Source organism: Morchella sextelata (genome assembly GCF_020137385.1).
Source record: "Morchella sextelata strain SCLS chromosome Unknown scls_14, whole genome shotgun sequence".
NCBI lineage: Eukaryota > Fungi > Ascomycota > Pezizomycetes > Pezizales > Morchellaceae > Morchella > Morchella sextelata.
In genome coordinates this window covers 768,310-786,111 of record NW_025408629.1, presented here as the reverse complement: position 1 = coordinate 786,111, position 17,802 = coordinate 768,310, and the positions used below count along the sequence as shown (strand labels likewise).

Below are 17,802 nucleotides of genomic sequence, written 5' to 3'. Positions count from 1 at the left end.
CGCCTCCCGCTCCGCCTCTCATTCCACCTCTCCAGCCTCCAACTCAATCCAGCTACCCCCAGTACTCCCAGTAAAATCATTAAATTATATACATAGACCTCTTTAAACATTAGCGCGTAAATCGTTAGTGGGGGTTAGGGCACGGATCTCGACCAATCAGACCGCAAGGTCCTCAGAAAAATCGTTAATCCAGTACATACTCGCCAAAAAATAAAGTCTGGCGGTGAAATAAGTACCGTTGCAACGCAGCCATTCGGCCAGGTACTTAATTCGCCCCCCAGACTTTATTTTTTGGCAAGTAGTAGAAGAAGAACATGTCGGCATATCATCATCATAGAATCATTTCCCCGAGAGAAACCTGAAGCATATACAATCTGCATTGCTTCCTACCGCTATTGGCCGACATCTTCCTGCCCTGATTATTTAGGTCTCTCCTCTTCCCCTCCCCTTAAACGCTTCGCCGAAACCGTTAGCGCAGTGACGTTTACTTTTTCTTTGGATCTTGGTGCCGGTACCGATACCGATTCGGAAAACCCTTCACAACGCTCCCCCTGCCGTTGATCGATCAGGAGTGGGCGACCCCCCCCCGGTAGCAATAATAATAATACCCCCGAGTTACCTGCATCACGTCCTATCCTACCTCATAACCTCATAACCTCACAACAACCCCACCCACCCCATCATTCTCTCATAGCTCTATTGAAAACTCACCTTTAAATCCGAAAACTCTATTTTTTTCCTACTCCCCACCTCACGCATTTTACCCTTGTGCGCGTGCGCGATAGCTAGGCGTACTCACCCCCCTTCACAACAAACATGTCAAACCTCGCTGTAATACCACGGACGCTCCGGCACTACCGCAGTTCACCACTCATCGCAGCACGGCCCGGAGCCGTCCTGGCAGCACGTCGATTCCCGCAGCAGCAACACAGATGGCTGGCCTCTAATACTGGCGCTGCTGCAGGAGGAGGGAGCGACTACCAGCTCGGCCCCGCAAACACCGTACAGCCGCAGCCCGGCACCCAAGTTGTTGGTGCCATTAATGAGAGTGGTAGAGGTGGAAGTGGGAGCGGCGGTGGTGATGGTGGTGGTGGTGGGAATGGTGGGAGTGGTGGGAGTGGTGGGAGTGGGAGCGGCGGACAGAAACGTAAAGGGCATGATTGGAGCGGTACGGCGTGGAAGGTCTTTGAGGCCGCGGCAACCACGGGAATGAGTCTGGGTGTTTTGGGGTGAGTGGGATATAGATGGTGAAGCGTGTGGTATGTGGGTGGTTTTACTGACAGAGGGGATCGATCGACTGTAGACTCGCGGGATACGGCTACCACAGGTACTACAAGAGCATCGTGCTCCAGAAGATTGACAACGCGTTCAACCTGGGCGATGACCCGGCGCTGAGTATGGCAACGGCGTGCGCGGACAAGGATGATGAGCAACCTTGGTAATATATTGAGATATCCTATTTTCACCTTGAAGCGGGCTAACAAGCGGCCTTAGGATCGTGCTCCCGCAGCAGAAAAAGATCAACAGAATCATAGCCGGTGACCCACGTGGACGCTACTACCTCCTCGTCGGAGAAAAGGTGAGACGCCCCCCCCCCCCGGAGACCCCACATTTCGCCGGGACCCCCCTCCGGTGAGATATAAAACCATGTAACTAACCCATGTGCCCTAGGGGACCGGGAAAACATCCATGCTCCTCGCAGCCATGCACAAAGTCGAGGGTGATTCCTGCTCCATGATGGAAGCCCACGCCGACCCCGAAATCTTCCGTCTGCGCCTCGGAAAGGCCCTCGATTTCGAATTCCACGAGGACTACATCGGCTCCCTCTTCTCCATCCGTGGGCCCCGCGACACCACCGCTCTCCTCGACATTGAGCGCGCGCTCAACAAGCTCGAGAAGGTGGCCCTCAACCGGCGCAAGACTGAGGGTGGAAAGCCAAAGCCTCTGGTCATGATCATAAACAGCATGCATCTGCTGCGCAACGACGAGAACGGGCGCGACTTGCTGGAGCTCCTGCAGCAGAAGGCGGAGGCATGGGCGGCGAGTCAGTTGGTCACGATGATATTGAACAGTGATGATTACTGGGTGTATGAGAGGCTGAAGCAGTACGGGTCGCGGATGGAACTGATCTCGGTCAAGGATCTACCGAGATCGCAGGCGATCGCGGCACTGAAGAATTATAGGATGAAATATAGGAAGGAGGAGGCGCCGAAGCAGGAAATCCTCGAACAGGTGTATGATCTTGTCGGCGGGCGTCTTGCGTTTCTGAATAAGGTTGCCAGGGAGCGCGATATGATTGCAAAGTGCAGAGAAATCTGCCAGGACGAGAAAACGTGGCTGTTGAACAAGTGTGGTCTGCTTGGAATGGACATGGACGATGATGTGATGGACCAGCAGAAGTTTGCGTCCTCGGCCATGGTGCTTGTGAAGCATCTGGTGGAGAAGGAGAAGGAGGACGCGAAGAAGGCGGAGAACGCTGGACATGATCATGGAGTACATGGGCATAAGCTGCCGGAGTTGGAGCTGTACAAGGCCAGGCAGGTCATGACAAGGGCCGAGTTTATCGAAGAGTTTGACCACATCAACATCTTCACCATCGACTGCGACAGCAAGGTTAGGGCCGACAGCGTGCCCATGATGAATGCGTTTAGAGAGGTGGTGGCCGAAGAGGGATTTGCAGAGTACTTGGAAGATACGCTGCAGAGAATCAGTGATATCGAGAGTTTGGGCAGAACGAGGGAGATCACAATAAAGGTAAGACTGAACCCCAGTTTGATATTATACAACTATGCGAGGAGAGAGACTGACCTGGATTATTTTAGGATCTTTGGCATGGCGGGAAGTACAATATGACGGTTAAGAACCACAAGGGCCAAACTGAAAAGACCATTTCCTGGGACGTGACACCCGGCGACAGAGACGCGGAAAAATCTGATGATTAGTTCTCTAGTCAACTAGATTTCTATCTCGCCGACAAGCTCGCGGCGATTGTAAATATATCCCTCCCACCTGCACATACCACGCATTTGGAGAAACTGGTTCTGTTTCTTGTATTATCTTTCCCGGCTTACATTTTTATTTTTTATTTCCATATGGCACTCACCGGACTCTGGCTGTCCTTTTCCTTTTTTTCCATTTTTCCTTTTATCATATACATCAAAATACCTGGGGCGCTTTGATTGTTTTTTTATTCTCCCGATTTGTTTTGGGACCATAGATAGTCTATCCGATTCAGAAATTTCCTTCGTTTTTTTTTATCTACATTGCGACGGTATGGTGGTGGCTGTCATCGTCTTTTCATATCTTTCCTTTCTGTTTTGTCTAGGGTTCTTTTTTTTGTCTTGTACTCTACTTTTAGAGGTGGTTGGCGGTGTTAAAAAGACACCGCAATATTAGCTATTAAATTTATCGACTTAAAGCCCGGACGGACGGACGGTGTAAGAGTTAATTCGACAGAAGTATCTTTGATGGTGATTTCATCAGGAGGTTTGGAGGGAACAGCCTTAAATACTCCCCTAGCTTCTCTTTAGCGCCATGATGTTATCACGTCTTCGCCACGACATCCTTAACCTCTATTGTACACATAACCGTAACTACTGACGGCTCCCTACAGACGGAATATGTGATATGGGTTACAAAGAACCTTAGTAGTAGGAAGGTAAACCTCGCAATGACTCCTTGAAACGCAGCTTTAAGCCATGTTTTCTGAGGTACACGCTTTGGCGACCATACCAGTTTTTAAACCACAAAGCTATGTACATATCTTGAACCCCCCATCAACCGCGAGTTGTCTATAGAGTCCATAGGACATAGTAGCTACGCACTAGGCAGAAGCTAGGAGATTTTTACTTAAAAATAAGTATATCCCAGTACTGTTCACAATTGTAGGATATCTGCGCCCTTAAAATCAGATAGACACAACATTGATGGTTGGTTATTAGTGGTCCCGGCTTCCCCTTGCCTGGTCGTAAACTTCAAGCATATTGCTTCAGGATGTATCACTCGGCCGCCAAGCCATCTTCTTTGCAGCCCGTAGCGACCGAATGAACTTTATACAATCCGCTTCTTTAGGTAAACAGATTTAGAGCAAGAAAGGCTGTATTTATTTTCGCGATTGAGCTACTTTGACGGCTGTCGTCGTAGTTGTAATTAGGGCTAGCAATGCCATCCGAATTTGATGGGATGATAGAGGGTTTTAGCTGTACCAATTGAACAAAACTCATCCAAATCATGCGCTCTCGATTGTTTAAACAGTACATGAGCTTCTGTTCAAAGTGCTCGAGTTTCTGTCGAATTTGTTCAGCTAAAATCCTCTAATGTCGGTGTCCGCCCTCTAAGCACTATAATACTGAGTACTCTGGTCGTAAGAAAACCAACTGGTATGCCATTTGTCAGTAAGATGTTGTTATTATCAGAAAGATCGTACAACAGTGCAGTTTCTGTAATTGCTGTAAGCAATCTAATCCAAACTAGAGCCATAGCTTCGATTTTACTCACTATCTTTACTTCAGCGATAGAGACTTTCTCTATCTATCGTTATGATGATATCCAGCGATATAAACTGTGTAAACGATTGCTGTTGAGTTGAACTCAGTATTCGCCGAGTCTTCTTCTCTAGTTCATCTTGAATAGGCAGCTAGAGGCTTCTCCGAGTGAAATGGTTCAATTAGGAATGGGTCGCAGTTAATCTTTACCGATAAGTTATGGCTTTGGTGAGGCAGAATTCTAGAAGATGTCTTTGATGTTGTTTATTGTCCGACGCATATCAGTTGACGTCTTGCGCAATTGCCTGCAGGTGCAGGATGTATGACGACTCGCAGTACAACTGCTGCTGCAAGGCATCCCATCCATGAAATCTGTAGGGTAGATACCGTACCTACTCTAAGTAGAGTAGAGTACGGCACACCCCCCAATTTTGGTGGGGCAATTCAAAGATCCGGATCCCCGTTTTAGTTTTTCCCGCTTTTGGATCCCCGCTGTGCTCGCCGGGCAATTGAATTACCGAACTCTCGGTAATTCTCGCGGGGGAGAGGAGAGGAGAGCCGGATGTTTTTTTTTCCTTGGTGCATCTTTCGCCCGACCATGGCCCTAAAAAGTGTGCGAAAAAAAAAAGTCTTTGGGAGGCTGTCATGCATGGATGGGTGTTGCCGGTTGCCCCACAGAACGGAAAAAAAAAAATCTCACTTCTATCATCATCTCAACACCCCTCGTCATCCATCCCGAGGAAACCTTTTTTTCAAAACATTCTCGAAGCGAACAATAGATTTTTGTTTTTCTTCGAATTTCCTTTTTCTCTTATTTTTTCCCTTGCTTCACCACCAGACGGCTCTGATAAGCTTCAGCTAGTCGCTTGTTTGTGGATAGAATCTCATTCGGTGCCATTCCTGGTTTACTGTAAATTTGACAACCATCAGTCATCATGGCTCCCTCAAAGGATCCCGTTGCTGAAACTCGTGAGTATTCCTTCATTCTATGATTTTTGAGGATAAGACATGGATTGAGTCGGACAAATTGGTGTTTTGTACCTGTGCCTGTGCTAATTGTGGGGATGTTGTCATCATTGCGGGATAGAAAATGAAGTCGCCAACGAGACCACTGCCGAAGTTGTCCAGCAGGAGACCGAAAATGTTCAGGAGGAGGCCGTGGCGGAGGAGCAGTCTCAGGATTGTAAGATTTCTTACCTCTTATTCTTGATTGAAATATCCTTCCCCACCACTCAATTGCTCGCCAAGTTTGTGGGGTTCATAGAATGTCAAGTGTGGGGGAGGGGGTTAAGCATTGTGCACGGATGATTCTTCTCTTTTCAATTGGATCTTCTTGAGATTTGAATTGTAAGATTGCTAATAATACGATGACGGCAGTGTTTCAATTAACGGTTAAGCTTCCGCACAAGCCTCACAAGATCGACATCATGGTACGTCATTAACATCGGGCTCAAGAGATTTATTACTCCCAAATGTTATATTTACAAAGATTTCTAACTGCGAATGCTTTTATTATCGTTCAGGTCGGTCCATCAGAGCAAGTCCAGGACATCCGACAGACTATTGTTGAGCTTCCAGGAACATTCCAATACACCTGCTTTCATCTTGAACACAATGGCACCAGAATCAGCGACTTCGTCGAGCTCACCGATGTTCCTGGCATTGGGCCTGACTCGGAGCTCGTTCTCGTTGAGGACCCATACACCGAGAAGGAGGCTAGGATGCACATCCTGCGGGTACGGGAATTGATTGGTGCAGCTGCCCCCCGTGTAGATGTTGTTCACGGCATCCAGGCAGGTCTTTCTCTGTTCGACGGCCTCAGCCAGGGCGAAGATGCGCAGGATGCAAAGGGAAAGAAGACCGAGGATGCTCGTCACCCGATGTCCGACTACGATTTCGATGCTCCGGCTTCTCTAGACCACTTTCTCCCCAAAGTCGACCCTACCCCTCCACTAAAGTGCATCAAGGGTATGTGCCTCTCATCGTGGAACCCTCCACCACACAACCTTAGACAGCGCGGCCACCTCTTGTACCTTCAGGTAACAACAAATGAGGGAGAGCAATTCCAGATTTCCGCCCATGTTTCTGGGTTCTACGTAAACAAGTGCACAAACAACAAGTTTGACCCTACACCAAAGACTTCCCCGAAGTTGCAAAGCGCCCACTCACTCATTACCCTTTTGAGCATGATCTCCCCATCTTTTGAGAAGGATTTCGCTACATTCCAGGAGTGGAACAGCCGTAAGGACCCATTGATCACATACCCTCCCACCAATGCCATCCCAGCTTCCCCGTGGTTGGTTCCGGGACAAAACATATCCAGCCACCAGGCCGACCAAGCCCGCCCACAAGAGACATACCTCATCTCAGGAACCGAGAGCGGCGACTCCCTCCGTGATTTCAACGAGGAGTTCCAGTCGACCCGTGAACTCCCCCGTGAGACCGTCCAGGACCGTGTTTTCCGCGAGCGCCTTCTTTCAAAGTTGTTCGCCGACTACACAGATGCTGCCGTCCGCGGCGCCGTCGCGATCGCAAGGGGAGAGCTTGCGCCATTGAATCCAACGGAAGGAAGGGACGCGCAGATCTACGTCCACAACAACATCTTCTTCTCACACGGTAGTGATGGAGTCGGCACTTTTGCCAGCGAGGGTGGTGATGAGGCGGCAAGAGTTGCGACTGGAAAAGATGTTATGGGTGTTAAGGCTGTTAATGGACTCGACATTCCCGGCCTACAGACCCCCGGAACTGTTGTTGTTGACTACATGGGTCGCCGATTGGTGGCCCAGAGCATTGTCCCCGGTATCTTCCGCCCCAGAGAAGAGGGACAGTCGCAGATCGACTACGGTGGTGTAGAGGGTAAGGACGTTGTTGCTTCTAATGAGATCTTTGTCCCGTTGTTTGAGAAGATGAGCCAGGCTATGCGGGTGAAGAAGCACACTGTTTGGGATAAGGAGGCTAAGAGCCATGAGCTTGTCGCTTCCGTAGAGACCAAGGGATTGTTGGGAACTGATGGAAGGAAATACGTGCTTGATTTGTACAGGATCACCCCGCTGGATATCGACTTTATCGAAAAGTACTGGAAGGGTGTTGAGGGTGTTGCTGAGGGTGGCTACCCGCATAGAATGGCTGTACTGAGGCCGGAGCTTGTGGAGGCTTTCTGGAAGGTCAAGATGAGAGAATATGTCTCAGCAGAGTTGGAGAAGCGAAAGAAGGCCAAGGAAGAGGCTACCGCAGTTGAGGGAGCTGCCAAGGAAGAGGTCAAGGAGGAGGCCAAGGAAGAGCCAACTGAAGAGGCTGCAAAGGAGGAGGCAAAGAAGAAGACTCCCGCAGAGGGCGAGGTCAGTGATCAGAATGCGAGAGATGATCAAGATAAAGGCTAACGGACATAAACAGGCCGCCAAGGAAGGTGAGGAGGAATCCAAGGAAGTTGCGGAGAAGAAGCCCGAGGAGGCGCAAGAAACCATTGACATCTCTGGTTTTGACTTCGCGCTTAACCCTGATGTCATGTCCGGACAGGTTCCCCAGACCGATGAGGAGAAGGCACAGATGGAGAAGGACGAAAAGGATGTCCGAGATGCATGTGCATTCTTGCAGGAGAAGATCATCCCACGCCTGGTAAACCTCCCAAACTATACGACTATGAAAATACCACTGCTAACCTCCTATAGATTGAGGATCTCAAGGAAGGCGAGGTCGGTTCCCCCATGGACGGTCACTCGCTCACCCGCCTCATGCACAAGCGCGGTATCAACGTCCGCTACCTTGGAACTATTGCCAAGCTCGCGCTTGAGCAGGGCAGCAAGCTTATCTCTATCCAGATCATTTCCATCCAGGAAATGGTTGCAAGAGCTTGCAAGTACATTCTCAACGGTCTCCTCCGTGGTTTGCCTAGCCCTCTTGCACCTTTCTGCATTTCTCACTTCCTCAACTGCCTTCTCGGAGCTGAGCACAACCCTAACCCTAAGGTTGTTAAGGACTATGGTCTGTGGAAATTGTACCATGATGCCGATTTCAGCTTTGAGCAGCTTAACATCCAGGATCTCCGTGCTTCAATTGAGAAGGAGGTCCTCAAGAGATACCGTTTTGAGCTTGAGGCAGGATGGGAAACCAAGATCAAGCCTCTCCAAATGCTCCGTGAAATTGCTCTCAAGTTGGGTCTTCAAATGAGGATTAAAGACTACCAGTTCGGCCCCGCAAAGGAAGGCGAGGCTATTAAGCCTAAAGAGGAACCTACTCCTACAAATGGCAATGCAAAGTCTGGCAAGGGCAAGAAGAAGTCTCCCGCAGCATCTGTTGCCGACTTTACTGAGGTCTCAAAGAGTGGATCAACCTTCGAGCCCGATGACTTGATGAACATTGTCCCAATTGTCAAGGACTCTGCGTCCAAGAGTCAGTTGGCTGAGGAGGCCCTTGAAGCCGGCCGTATCTCTCTCATCCAAGACCACAAGGATATTGGCCAGGAATTGCTTCTTGAGTCGCTCTCTCTACATGAGCAGATCTACGGTGTTTTGCACCCTGAGGTCGCCCGTGTATACAACACTCTCTCAATGTTGTACTACCAGCTCGATGAGAAGGCCGCTGCCGTAGAGCTTGCAAGGAAGGCAGTCATTGTCTCTGAGCGCACTCTTGGTGTCGATTCAGCAGAAACCATCCTCAACTACCTCAACTTGGGATTGTTTGAGCATGCCAGCGGCAACACTAAGACTGCTCTGGCCTACATCAAGCACGCCTTTGGATTCTGGAGAATCATTTATGGCGATTCCCACCCAGACTCTGTCACAACCATGAACAATGTCGCCGTCATGCTCCAGGCCCTCAAGTACTACACCGATTCCCGCAAATGGTTCGAGGCATCCCTCAAGGTCTGCGAAAACATCTTTGGAAAGTCTTCACCGCACACCGCCACTCTTTGCTTCCAGCTCGCCCAAGCTCTTGCCCTCGACAACGATTCCAAGGGCGCTGTCAGCAAGATGCGTGATGCCTACAACGTCTTCCTCGCACAGCTCGGACCTAAGGACCGCAACACAAAGGAGGCTGAGAACTGGCTCGAGCAACTCACACAGAACGCTGTGACTCTTGCGAAACAGGCGAAGGATCTTCAGGAACGCCGCAAGCGTATGTTGCAGATGACACCACGCGTCACGATGTCTGCAAAGCCCCAGCCACAGGTTGGCCAGAGCTCTCTGGGGATGCCAGAGTCCACCACCACCGCGACCAGCAGGTCAGGAATGGACTCGAGGAGTATTGACGATTTGTTGAAGTTCATTGAGGGTTCTGAGGGCCCGAAGCAGAAGAAGAGACAGGGCAAGACCAACCCTAAGAGGCGCGGGGGTGGTGGGGGCAGTGCTTCTAGAACATGATAAGTAGTTTTTTTCCCTTCCATTTCGATATCTTTCATCTGTGTTTTCTTGCTCGGCGAAACCAAAATAAATATTTCTTTTGTTTTGTTTTCTTTAATCGGATCTGATGGATGGTGACGGATGGGTTTTGGCTGTATATTTTATTTCTTTGCGGACAAAAGTTGCAAAATGAAAAAAGCATGCTTTAAAGGGGGGAAATTTATACGGGACCGTTCGTTGGGTTTGTAGTAGGTTCTTGTCCACTGTAGGAAACTCTGTATGGGTGCAATTGATTTTTATGTTTTTCTGTTTTCCCTTTTTTTTGTTTCTTGTTCCTTATCCCTTTCGAGTTGATTTTAGCATCTCTTCTCAACCCGTTTTCCTACTGTAAATAGATGTACAAAAAGTTACCATACTAGGGAATTTGAAGGGGGAGACAATACGGGGAAATATCTACCGACAGAAGTGCAGATCCAGCAGTAGTAATTCCATCTGAAGTACGGGTTGTATCGATTGGGACGCGTATCCGAGACCTCCTTTCTTTCTCGAGAGCCGTGAAAAGAAGAGCTTTCTTGATCACTTTACATCTCTTGCAATTGATTGCGCATGCGCTGTACAGGGAGGAGATGTAGATGTTTTTCTGACCGCCCGTATTCATTCTTCCAGAACGTCCATCGTTCGCACAGCTCTCCTTCCCCCCGTCCCCTGAGATCAATTGACCAAGGGTATCTATGCACAGCTGGTACCCATTCAGGCATAGGGCACTAGATAGCTCTAGAAGGCAGCTTCCCTTCCAGCTTCAGCTTCAGCTTCCAAAGTTACCTGTTGTATGCAGTCGACGAGGAGCTGCCGTACCGCGTCTCTACAGGCCAGCCAGGGTAGGGGTTCCGTTCGCTCGCCCGCTGTGCCACCCGAATTGCAGTCTCCGTCGTCTGTCCATCTAGCGACTTTCCTGTTTTGCACATGCACGGACAGACGCTCTCGTCTCCGGTCCCTGAGAAGGACTGGTGAAACCCATTTCATCACGGCCGACGCCGGAGAGAACTTAGAGAAGTGGGTAAACTACATGATCATGCAGGCACCGTAAAAAAAAAAAAAAAGTTCCGCTTGGATCCGTAGCTACACCTACCTACTCTATTGCATGCGCGCGCGGGGGGCGGTCGTGTCGTCGGCTGGTACCCCGGTAAAATCCCTAGAAACTAGAGTGGAGGTTGAATTCAGGTACCACCGTACCACCATACCAAGATGGATATGGGGAAATCAGCAAGGGCGATCAGGAACGGCATATGGAGTACATGATCCAGGGGAACTTAAGTGGCTGCGCTGGCAGATAGGTAGAATAGTAGTTAGGTGATTATGAGATGAGATGAGATCATTTTTGTTTTTCAATCCAGTAGAATCCTCTGGTCCCGATGGGACAATCTGCCCTTTGAGATTGAGGGGCAGATCTATTCTATCGTTACCAGGTATATGGACGTTAGAAGTAACTTTTATTTTTGTTGCCTCTCGATCTCGCAACACATGCAATTGAAACTTGAAACCCCATTGGATTGCCACATGTATGTAGGGTAGGGTACACGGTCTTCTCTATCTCATATCATGATCTTAACGAAGCGAAATAACGGTCGCTTCAGATTGCACCTGCAAAGGGGGGGCTCGGTGCATGATAGATAGATGCCTATCAAAACCTACAACACACCCACACATATGTAAAAAGTGTGGCTGCAGAGAGGGGCGGCATACTGGGCGTAATTTAATGTGTGGTTGATAATACAGGGAAACGAGGCGCGCCATCCTGTCTCTCCCATCTCTATCACACCGCTCCGCTCACCTGGCACTGGGACTCGGCGGCTTTTTGGTTGCTGTTTAGCGCTGCTGTATATGTACCTCTAAAGTACTTGTATGGATGGGCAACAATAACGAGTTCTATTTCTGCTCTTTCGTTTGGACAAGGGACCAAATTGCCCGTATCCTTAGAAATCGCTTCCAATCTCGGCTTCCAAGTCTTTTACCTGAGTGTAGAGCTCGTAATTGAAGGTACTTCATGTACCCTACTCTAAAATAGAGTAGAATGGCAAGCAAGAGCTAGAGAGGAACCTCGAAGCAGGCAGGCAGGTGTGAAAGGAAACCTTGGTATTGTTCAGGGTATTCAGCAAGGTCCTCAGCACGGACGAGGGGCTCTTCCCGAAATTGTTCAAGAGTGTGCCTGATACTTGTTGATCTAGGAGGTGAATAGATGAACCAACTGCGCACAGCGTGGATGTTCATTAAGGATGGACATCAAACTACTCCCAAATTGGAAACATCCCCCTTTCCCACCAAGAGCCCACCAAGAGCCCACCAAGAGCCCACCAAGAGCCCACCAAGAGCCCATGTCGAGCACGTTGGAGAGACACTGTGAATTGGTGGAGTTGTGTAGTGTGCAGAGCATGGTATAAGGAGCCGCTGCCTCCCCCTCCATAAATGTCTTCCTTTCTTCTCTACCCACAGCATCCTATCTCGCATAGTCATTCATTCCAGTCGCTCTTTTAGCACCCACGATCATTACCACGTTCTTTCGCACCTTGACCAACTTAATTACCACTTCACTTTTTTAAAGAATCTATTTACCTTTTTAAAGAACCAACCCAAATCAATCAACATGCGTTTCTCTGCCATTGCCGTTTCTGCCGCCGTCTTCGGTGTTGCCATGGCTGTCCCCGCCGTTGTCTACGAGACTGAGGTCGTCACCATCACCTCTTGCGCTCCCGAGAAGACCAACTGCCCGGCTCGTGCTACCGCCACCTCCGCCGAGGTTGTCCCGACCGTTGCCCCCGTCGAGTCCGTCCCGGTCTACACCTCGGCCCCGGTCGCCTCCTCCCCGGCTGTTGAGCCCGTCGCATCTGTCCCAGCTGCCGGGTCATCTGCCCCAGTTGAGTCCGTCACCATCCCGGCCAGCTCCGCCATCGCTGCCGTTGAGACTCCTGCTGTCAGCTCCCCAGCTGTCGGAACCGGCTCTGTCTCTGCCCCGGCCGCTGTCCCCACCTCTGCCACCGGAACCGTCAAGGCCCACGAGTCCATTCCTCCCGTTCCCTTGAGCACCGGTGTCTACTCATGGACCCCCTCAGCCTCTGCTGGCCTTCCTTCAGCTGCCCTCAACACCTCAACCCCGGTTGTTCCTTCATCTCCCAGCGCCAGCGCTGTCCAGGACACCTTCGAGGGCGCTGCTGCCGCCAAGGGCTTCTCCTTCGCTGCTGTAGCCCTCGCCGCCGCTGCCTACGTCCTTGTTTAAAGAGATAGAGAGCTTTTTTCCGTCTACCGTTCTGACGATGGATTGATGACTTTTCTTCTGTAGCATAGCAAGAGATGACTGAAAAAAAAATACACTTTTTTTAGTCCTGCCTGGTGTAATCTCTAATTCTATTTTTCATGTGGCGGCGTTGTACTTCATTGTTTTCCTCCCCCTAGGTGGGAAGTGGTGGCGTGTTTGTACATGTTGTGGTTCTTTTTATTTTTCTCTAGATTCTTTTTGTGAAAGGGTTTTTTTATAGGTTGTTGGTGTAGTTCGGTGGAAATCATAAACTTTATCAAACTATTAGAGCCTGTACCTACCTGCTTGCTTGTGGCTGTGAATAAACATATCCTCCTGCGGAGTGAATTGTTTTACCAACTTGATGTTGACCAATTGATGGATGATAGCAATAAATTTTGTGAATAGGGAGCTGTGAACAACCTGCCAGAGATATCCGCTGTACTAGCAGCTAGCAAGCAACTGGTTGATTGATCGCCCGACAAGTTCCCAGTCCGGCGCGTGCTGTTTGTTTGAGGTTTACTAGCCAGACCCCAGTCAGTGTGCCTTAATATCGAACCCTTGTTACGCGTCACCGTTTATCACTCTTGGCGAAGGACGGGCAAGGACAACAGCGGATTGGCGTGTCACGTTTGGAAGGTGCATCCTGAGCAATGGCGATTCGCAAGGGTCCCAGGACCGAATCTCGGGGCATTGGAGCGTATGGGTACACTCAAGGGATGGGGAAACACAGGCCTGGCCAGCTTGATTGTTGTTGTTGTAGTTGTTGTGCGATGGGAGTGCATACGTTCGATTTCCTCTCATAAACAAATGGATCCACGACCCGGATCCTCCGTCAAGGGTGGTGCGATCAGGAGCCTGCAGAATTACTGATGAGGAGAGAAACTGGCCCAGGGGTGCATATCCAGCCAATTCTTGGAAGCAGTCTGGAAAACAAAGCCAGCAAAACAGGACACAGCGTTAAACGTCCTGCAAATTAAGCAAAGTGTACTTGGGAATACGGATACTAAAGCCATACAAATTGTAAACTGAGATGAAAAGTGGTGATCACTGATCAAAATGGACGTTATTCCACTGGTGCTCGGAGACAAATCAATGCATTGCCCAGGAAACCCCGGGATGAGAATTACGTGATGCCTTTCATGGTGATGCCTTTCTGGTCCTTGTCCCGGTGCCTTTCCTCTATGATGATCCCTCAATTCCGGTTTGCTTCAACCATTTCGATGCGCTTTTTTGTGATGATGTTGATGCATTGTACTACATTGCATCAGGCCCATGAATTAAGACTTTCGGAATCAGACCTTCTCCTCAGATGCCTCCCTGCATTGCAAAGAAGAAATCTCTCCTGAGATTTCACCGTGCATGTTTGCTCGAAGGTATTCCAGAAACGCGTAATGGTCATGATGTAAAGGTATATGTAGCTCATCAAACGAAACAGAATACATATATGCAAGCCTCCACTAAGCCCTATGATCTCCCACATATGGGCCACCTAATTAATCAAGCCAAAGTCATGTGATGTAAAAACCACAGCCTGAAACATCATAAACACATATGTATGCATTACACAACAAGCCCTCGAGAATGTGCCCACAAGTACATGTACTGTCGTTCACGGGGTATTGGCGGACACTGGGTATTGGCGAATTGCAGGTAAAAGTTGGCTTGGCTGTCTCTTTTTTGCCCTGTCCGCCATCACCCAGTATCCGCCAATACCCCGTGAACGACAGTACCTATCTACGATTTGGGGGGCGAAGCTTATCTCACCACGAACCTCACTCAGCACCGCCGGTCACTTCCACACAGCTCCAAAACAAGCTTATCGCCAAATTTGATAATGGTTTTGTGTGGTTTTACAATCACCGGCAGTCAGTTTCGTGTGGTCCATGCACGAGCTGCCGAGACAAGACGATTGAAGGATTCCCGTGCCTTAAGTAAGTAGCTCTAGACCTAGGTCCTTTTTCTACTTTCAACTCAGAATCTCGAAAAGGTCCCTTCCCTTCACAAGCTGCCCTCCCACTCCCACCCCCCCTCCAGCCAGCCGAGGAGTTACAAGCCGAGCAGTTTGTGTTCCCCGGGCGCGCGCGTGCGTGTGTGATGATCAGGTTATATAAAACTTTACACGGGAAGGCCATAGCCTTAGGCCAACCATAGCTATGTATACGAGACCACTAGGTAGTTTTTTTAAACCCTTTGTGCGGAACTATTGGGCGAGGGGCGGTATATTAGTTAGTGATACGCGTGTGTGGGGGTACGTTACCTTCTTAACTTTTCGTTGTTAGCTGAGATCAGCGTTACAACCAAAAATAAACTGGCCTCTTTTTTTTTTTTTTTTTCCTCGTACGTCGTCGGTGAGGAATTATGTATTAGCTGACGCTAAAAGCAAAAAAAGAGTTTAAGTGCGCGTCGAGTGATATTTCATGCTTCTCGTTCATGGCCACTCACTAGGGCTTAATTATAATATTATGTCCAGATTCTAGTTTGGCCCAAAAGTACATATCTATCAGAATAATGAGCGTGTATATTACATACACGTAGTTACCTATCTGCCACAATAAACTACGTATCCGTAGATACCCCCCCCCTCCGGGGGTGGGGGAGAGCGGGGGGGTGCAGCGGGTGAAAAAACGAAACAACACCCAAGGAGGTGATTAAACGGTATCCTGCATCCACGCATCACTGCATCCAACCATAATAGCTATATATATTACATATCTTCAAATCTTAAAACTCCTCTCATTCGGGTGGGAGGGGGGGTCAAATCCCACCTTTCCCTGGGGTCGAGATTGTTCCCGATCTTAGAGCCGAGATAGGACGGTTGTGTGCATATGTACATAGGATCATTAAATGCGGTAAGCACCCGGGCGGAAGCAGTTGCAATCGAAATATACATATCTAGGTAGTTATGGGCGCTGGACGTGGACTAGCTGTATATATAGTTGAATAGATAATACGAAATTGAAGGTCAATTTCTTTGTAAAGTCATATAGCCCATGATGATAACCCCAAATTGGTTTAGGCAGTCGACTTTCAGCTGGATCTGTCGCGGAACATAATGAGATTTAATCGGCGGTAATGTTGACCAAAGAGGGAAGAATACAATCTCAAGGCGCTTTATTCTTATTACTCGAGACGAAAGGCCCAAGACGGTGACATGCGGGTAGGTAAATTTCCTTTGAGATAACAATCACAGATTCTCACTCGGACAGTAAATGGCTGCGTGACATTGGAAGTAGTAAGCGCCCTCACCACCGGTATACACCCCTTGAGAAAGATCCAACAACAGACTGAAAACAAGATCACCCACCTCGGCGCTTCTAGAAAAGCCAATCATCTTCTACTACTATGCAATATGATGCTCTCGTCCCGGAGTTCGTTCTACGCATTACGCCCAATCGCCGGAATGACATAGTTCCGTGATTGATAGTTTGAAACCGAACTCTCCGCGGGAGATCATCTGTGTAGTAATCCCGGAGTACATGTGCGTACATGAACGGGATGTTTACCAAAACCGGGTGGGTGGGGGTTAGGGTTAATTCAGTATGCATATCGACTGCCTGGTATGAGTACCACCGGTGCATGATGAACGAATACGCATCACAAAACACCGCCCCCACTCCTTCCGGGCCTACCTCAAACGGCTATCGTCGTTGGAGTTTTCGTGGGACGAGTTGTAAGTCTAGGAAGAAGAGATTTACTGGGCTGGTCATGGGTTATTCGCCACCGCCATGCCAGCACCCCGCTCTCTTTTTTATTGATTTGATTTAATATTTTGTCGTAACGGCGATGACAGCAGCGAGTTATTTTGAGGCGTCCAAGTCTGGCCAGAGATAACTCCACTTCTACCCCCACAAGCCTGAAGAATTTTTTTTTGATGAGAAAAACCACGACTGTAGCCGAGAGCTTTGGCTGTTGGGATTGATCTCGCACAAGGCTACCACCAATTTAAGACTTTTTGCAACGATACGCAATCCCGCGCAAATTTCAAAGGGAATAGCCTTGTTTCTCAAATATATCAGACTCAAAAACATGTTTGCCCAATTAAAGCGGTATCAACATGTATCATGGTATTTACCAGAGCCAGGACAACCGTGCATGAATCCTTGTGTAGATACATGTAGATATAAGTCAATTGAATCGTTTTTTTATAAAGCGGGACATTTAGATTTTCATTGAAAGTTTACGTATTAACCGTTTGGGCGTTGCCGGTCTTTCCTTACGCTGGCTCGTGGGGAGGGCCCTCGACGAAGAAGCGGGTTACATAATCGTCAGACTCAAACCTGTATTCTCGGCTGATCTCATGGATGATAAGCTTTTGTTGAAGGCAGGTGTGCGGTCGTATGTAGGCCTCCTCTCTTGCCTTTTATGGAGCATGCAACTCTAAATATGCGAGCGAGGTAACACGTGCGAAGTGCGGCCAACAGGAAGGCTCTAGATCCCCACCCACGGAGTAATTGAGAGCATATGGAGATTGATAGCTAGAAGCAATCAGGCTCTAGGCAGATAGGCGGAGACGTATCGATGATAGAGTAGCTCAACTGCAGATGTGTGATTGGAGCTCCAGTTCATGTACACTGCTTTGAAGATGATGATGAAGAGAAAGCAGATGATGATGGTGGAGTGGGGTGCGTATACCGTGTGGAGTAAGTTACACGCCATGGAGGACACTGTGGGGAGTTTGGTTAAGGGT

General features: G+C 48.9%; 4 protein-coding genes across 4 annotated transcripts; 3 read left to right on the top strand and 1 right to left on the bottom strand.

Annotated features, from left to right (window-relative positions):
- Positions 1-816: 816 nt before the first annotated feature.
- On the top strand, positions 817-2,942 carry H6S33_003066 (uncharacterized protein; the record flags this gene model as incomplete). The annotated part of the gene is made up of 5 exons (XM_044834415.1): positions 817-1,229; positions 1,304-1,438; positions 1,495-1,579; positions 1,672-2,754; positions 2,823-2,942. The coding sequence occupies 5 exons, from the start codon at positions 817-819 to the stop codon at positions 2,940-2,942; spliced, it is 1,836 nt and encodes a 611-aa protein (XP_044692273.1).
- Positions 2,943-5,419: 2,477 nt separating this feature from the next.
- H6S33_003065 (uncharacterized protein) lies at positions 5,420-9,844 on the top strand (the record flags this gene model as incomplete). The annotated part of the gene is made up of 6 exons (XM_044834414.1): positions 5,420-5,453; positions 5,572-5,667; positions 5,862-5,914; positions 6,008-7,822; positions 7,878-8,099; positions 8,153-9,844. The coding sequence occupies 6 exons, from the start codon at positions 5,420-5,422 to the stop codon at positions 9,842-9,844; spliced, it is 3,912 nt and encodes a 1,303-aa protein (XP_044692272.1).
- Positions 9,845-10,205: 361 nt separating this feature from the next.
- H6S33_003064 (uncharacterized protein) lies at positions 10,206-10,788 on the bottom strand (the record flags this gene model as incomplete). The annotated part of the gene is made up of 3 exons (XM_044834413.1): positions 10,206-10,208; positions 10,281-10,608; positions 10,679-10,788. The coding sequence occupies 3 exons, from the start codon at positions 10,786-10,788 to the stop codon at positions 10,206-10,208; spliced, it is 441 nt and encodes a 146-aa protein (XP_044692271.1).
- Positions 10,789-12,464: 1,676 nt separating this feature from the next.
- Positions 12,465-13,094, top strand: H6S33_003063 (uncharacterized protein; the record flags this gene model as incomplete). Its single annotated transcript, XM_044834411.1, has 1 exon — positions 12,465-13,094. One exon carries the CDS (start codon positions 12,465-12,467, stop codon positions 13,092-13,094), a length of 630 nt encoding a protein of 209 aa, XP_044692270.1.
- Between the last annotated feature and the right edge of the window lie 4,708 nt (positions 13,095-17,802).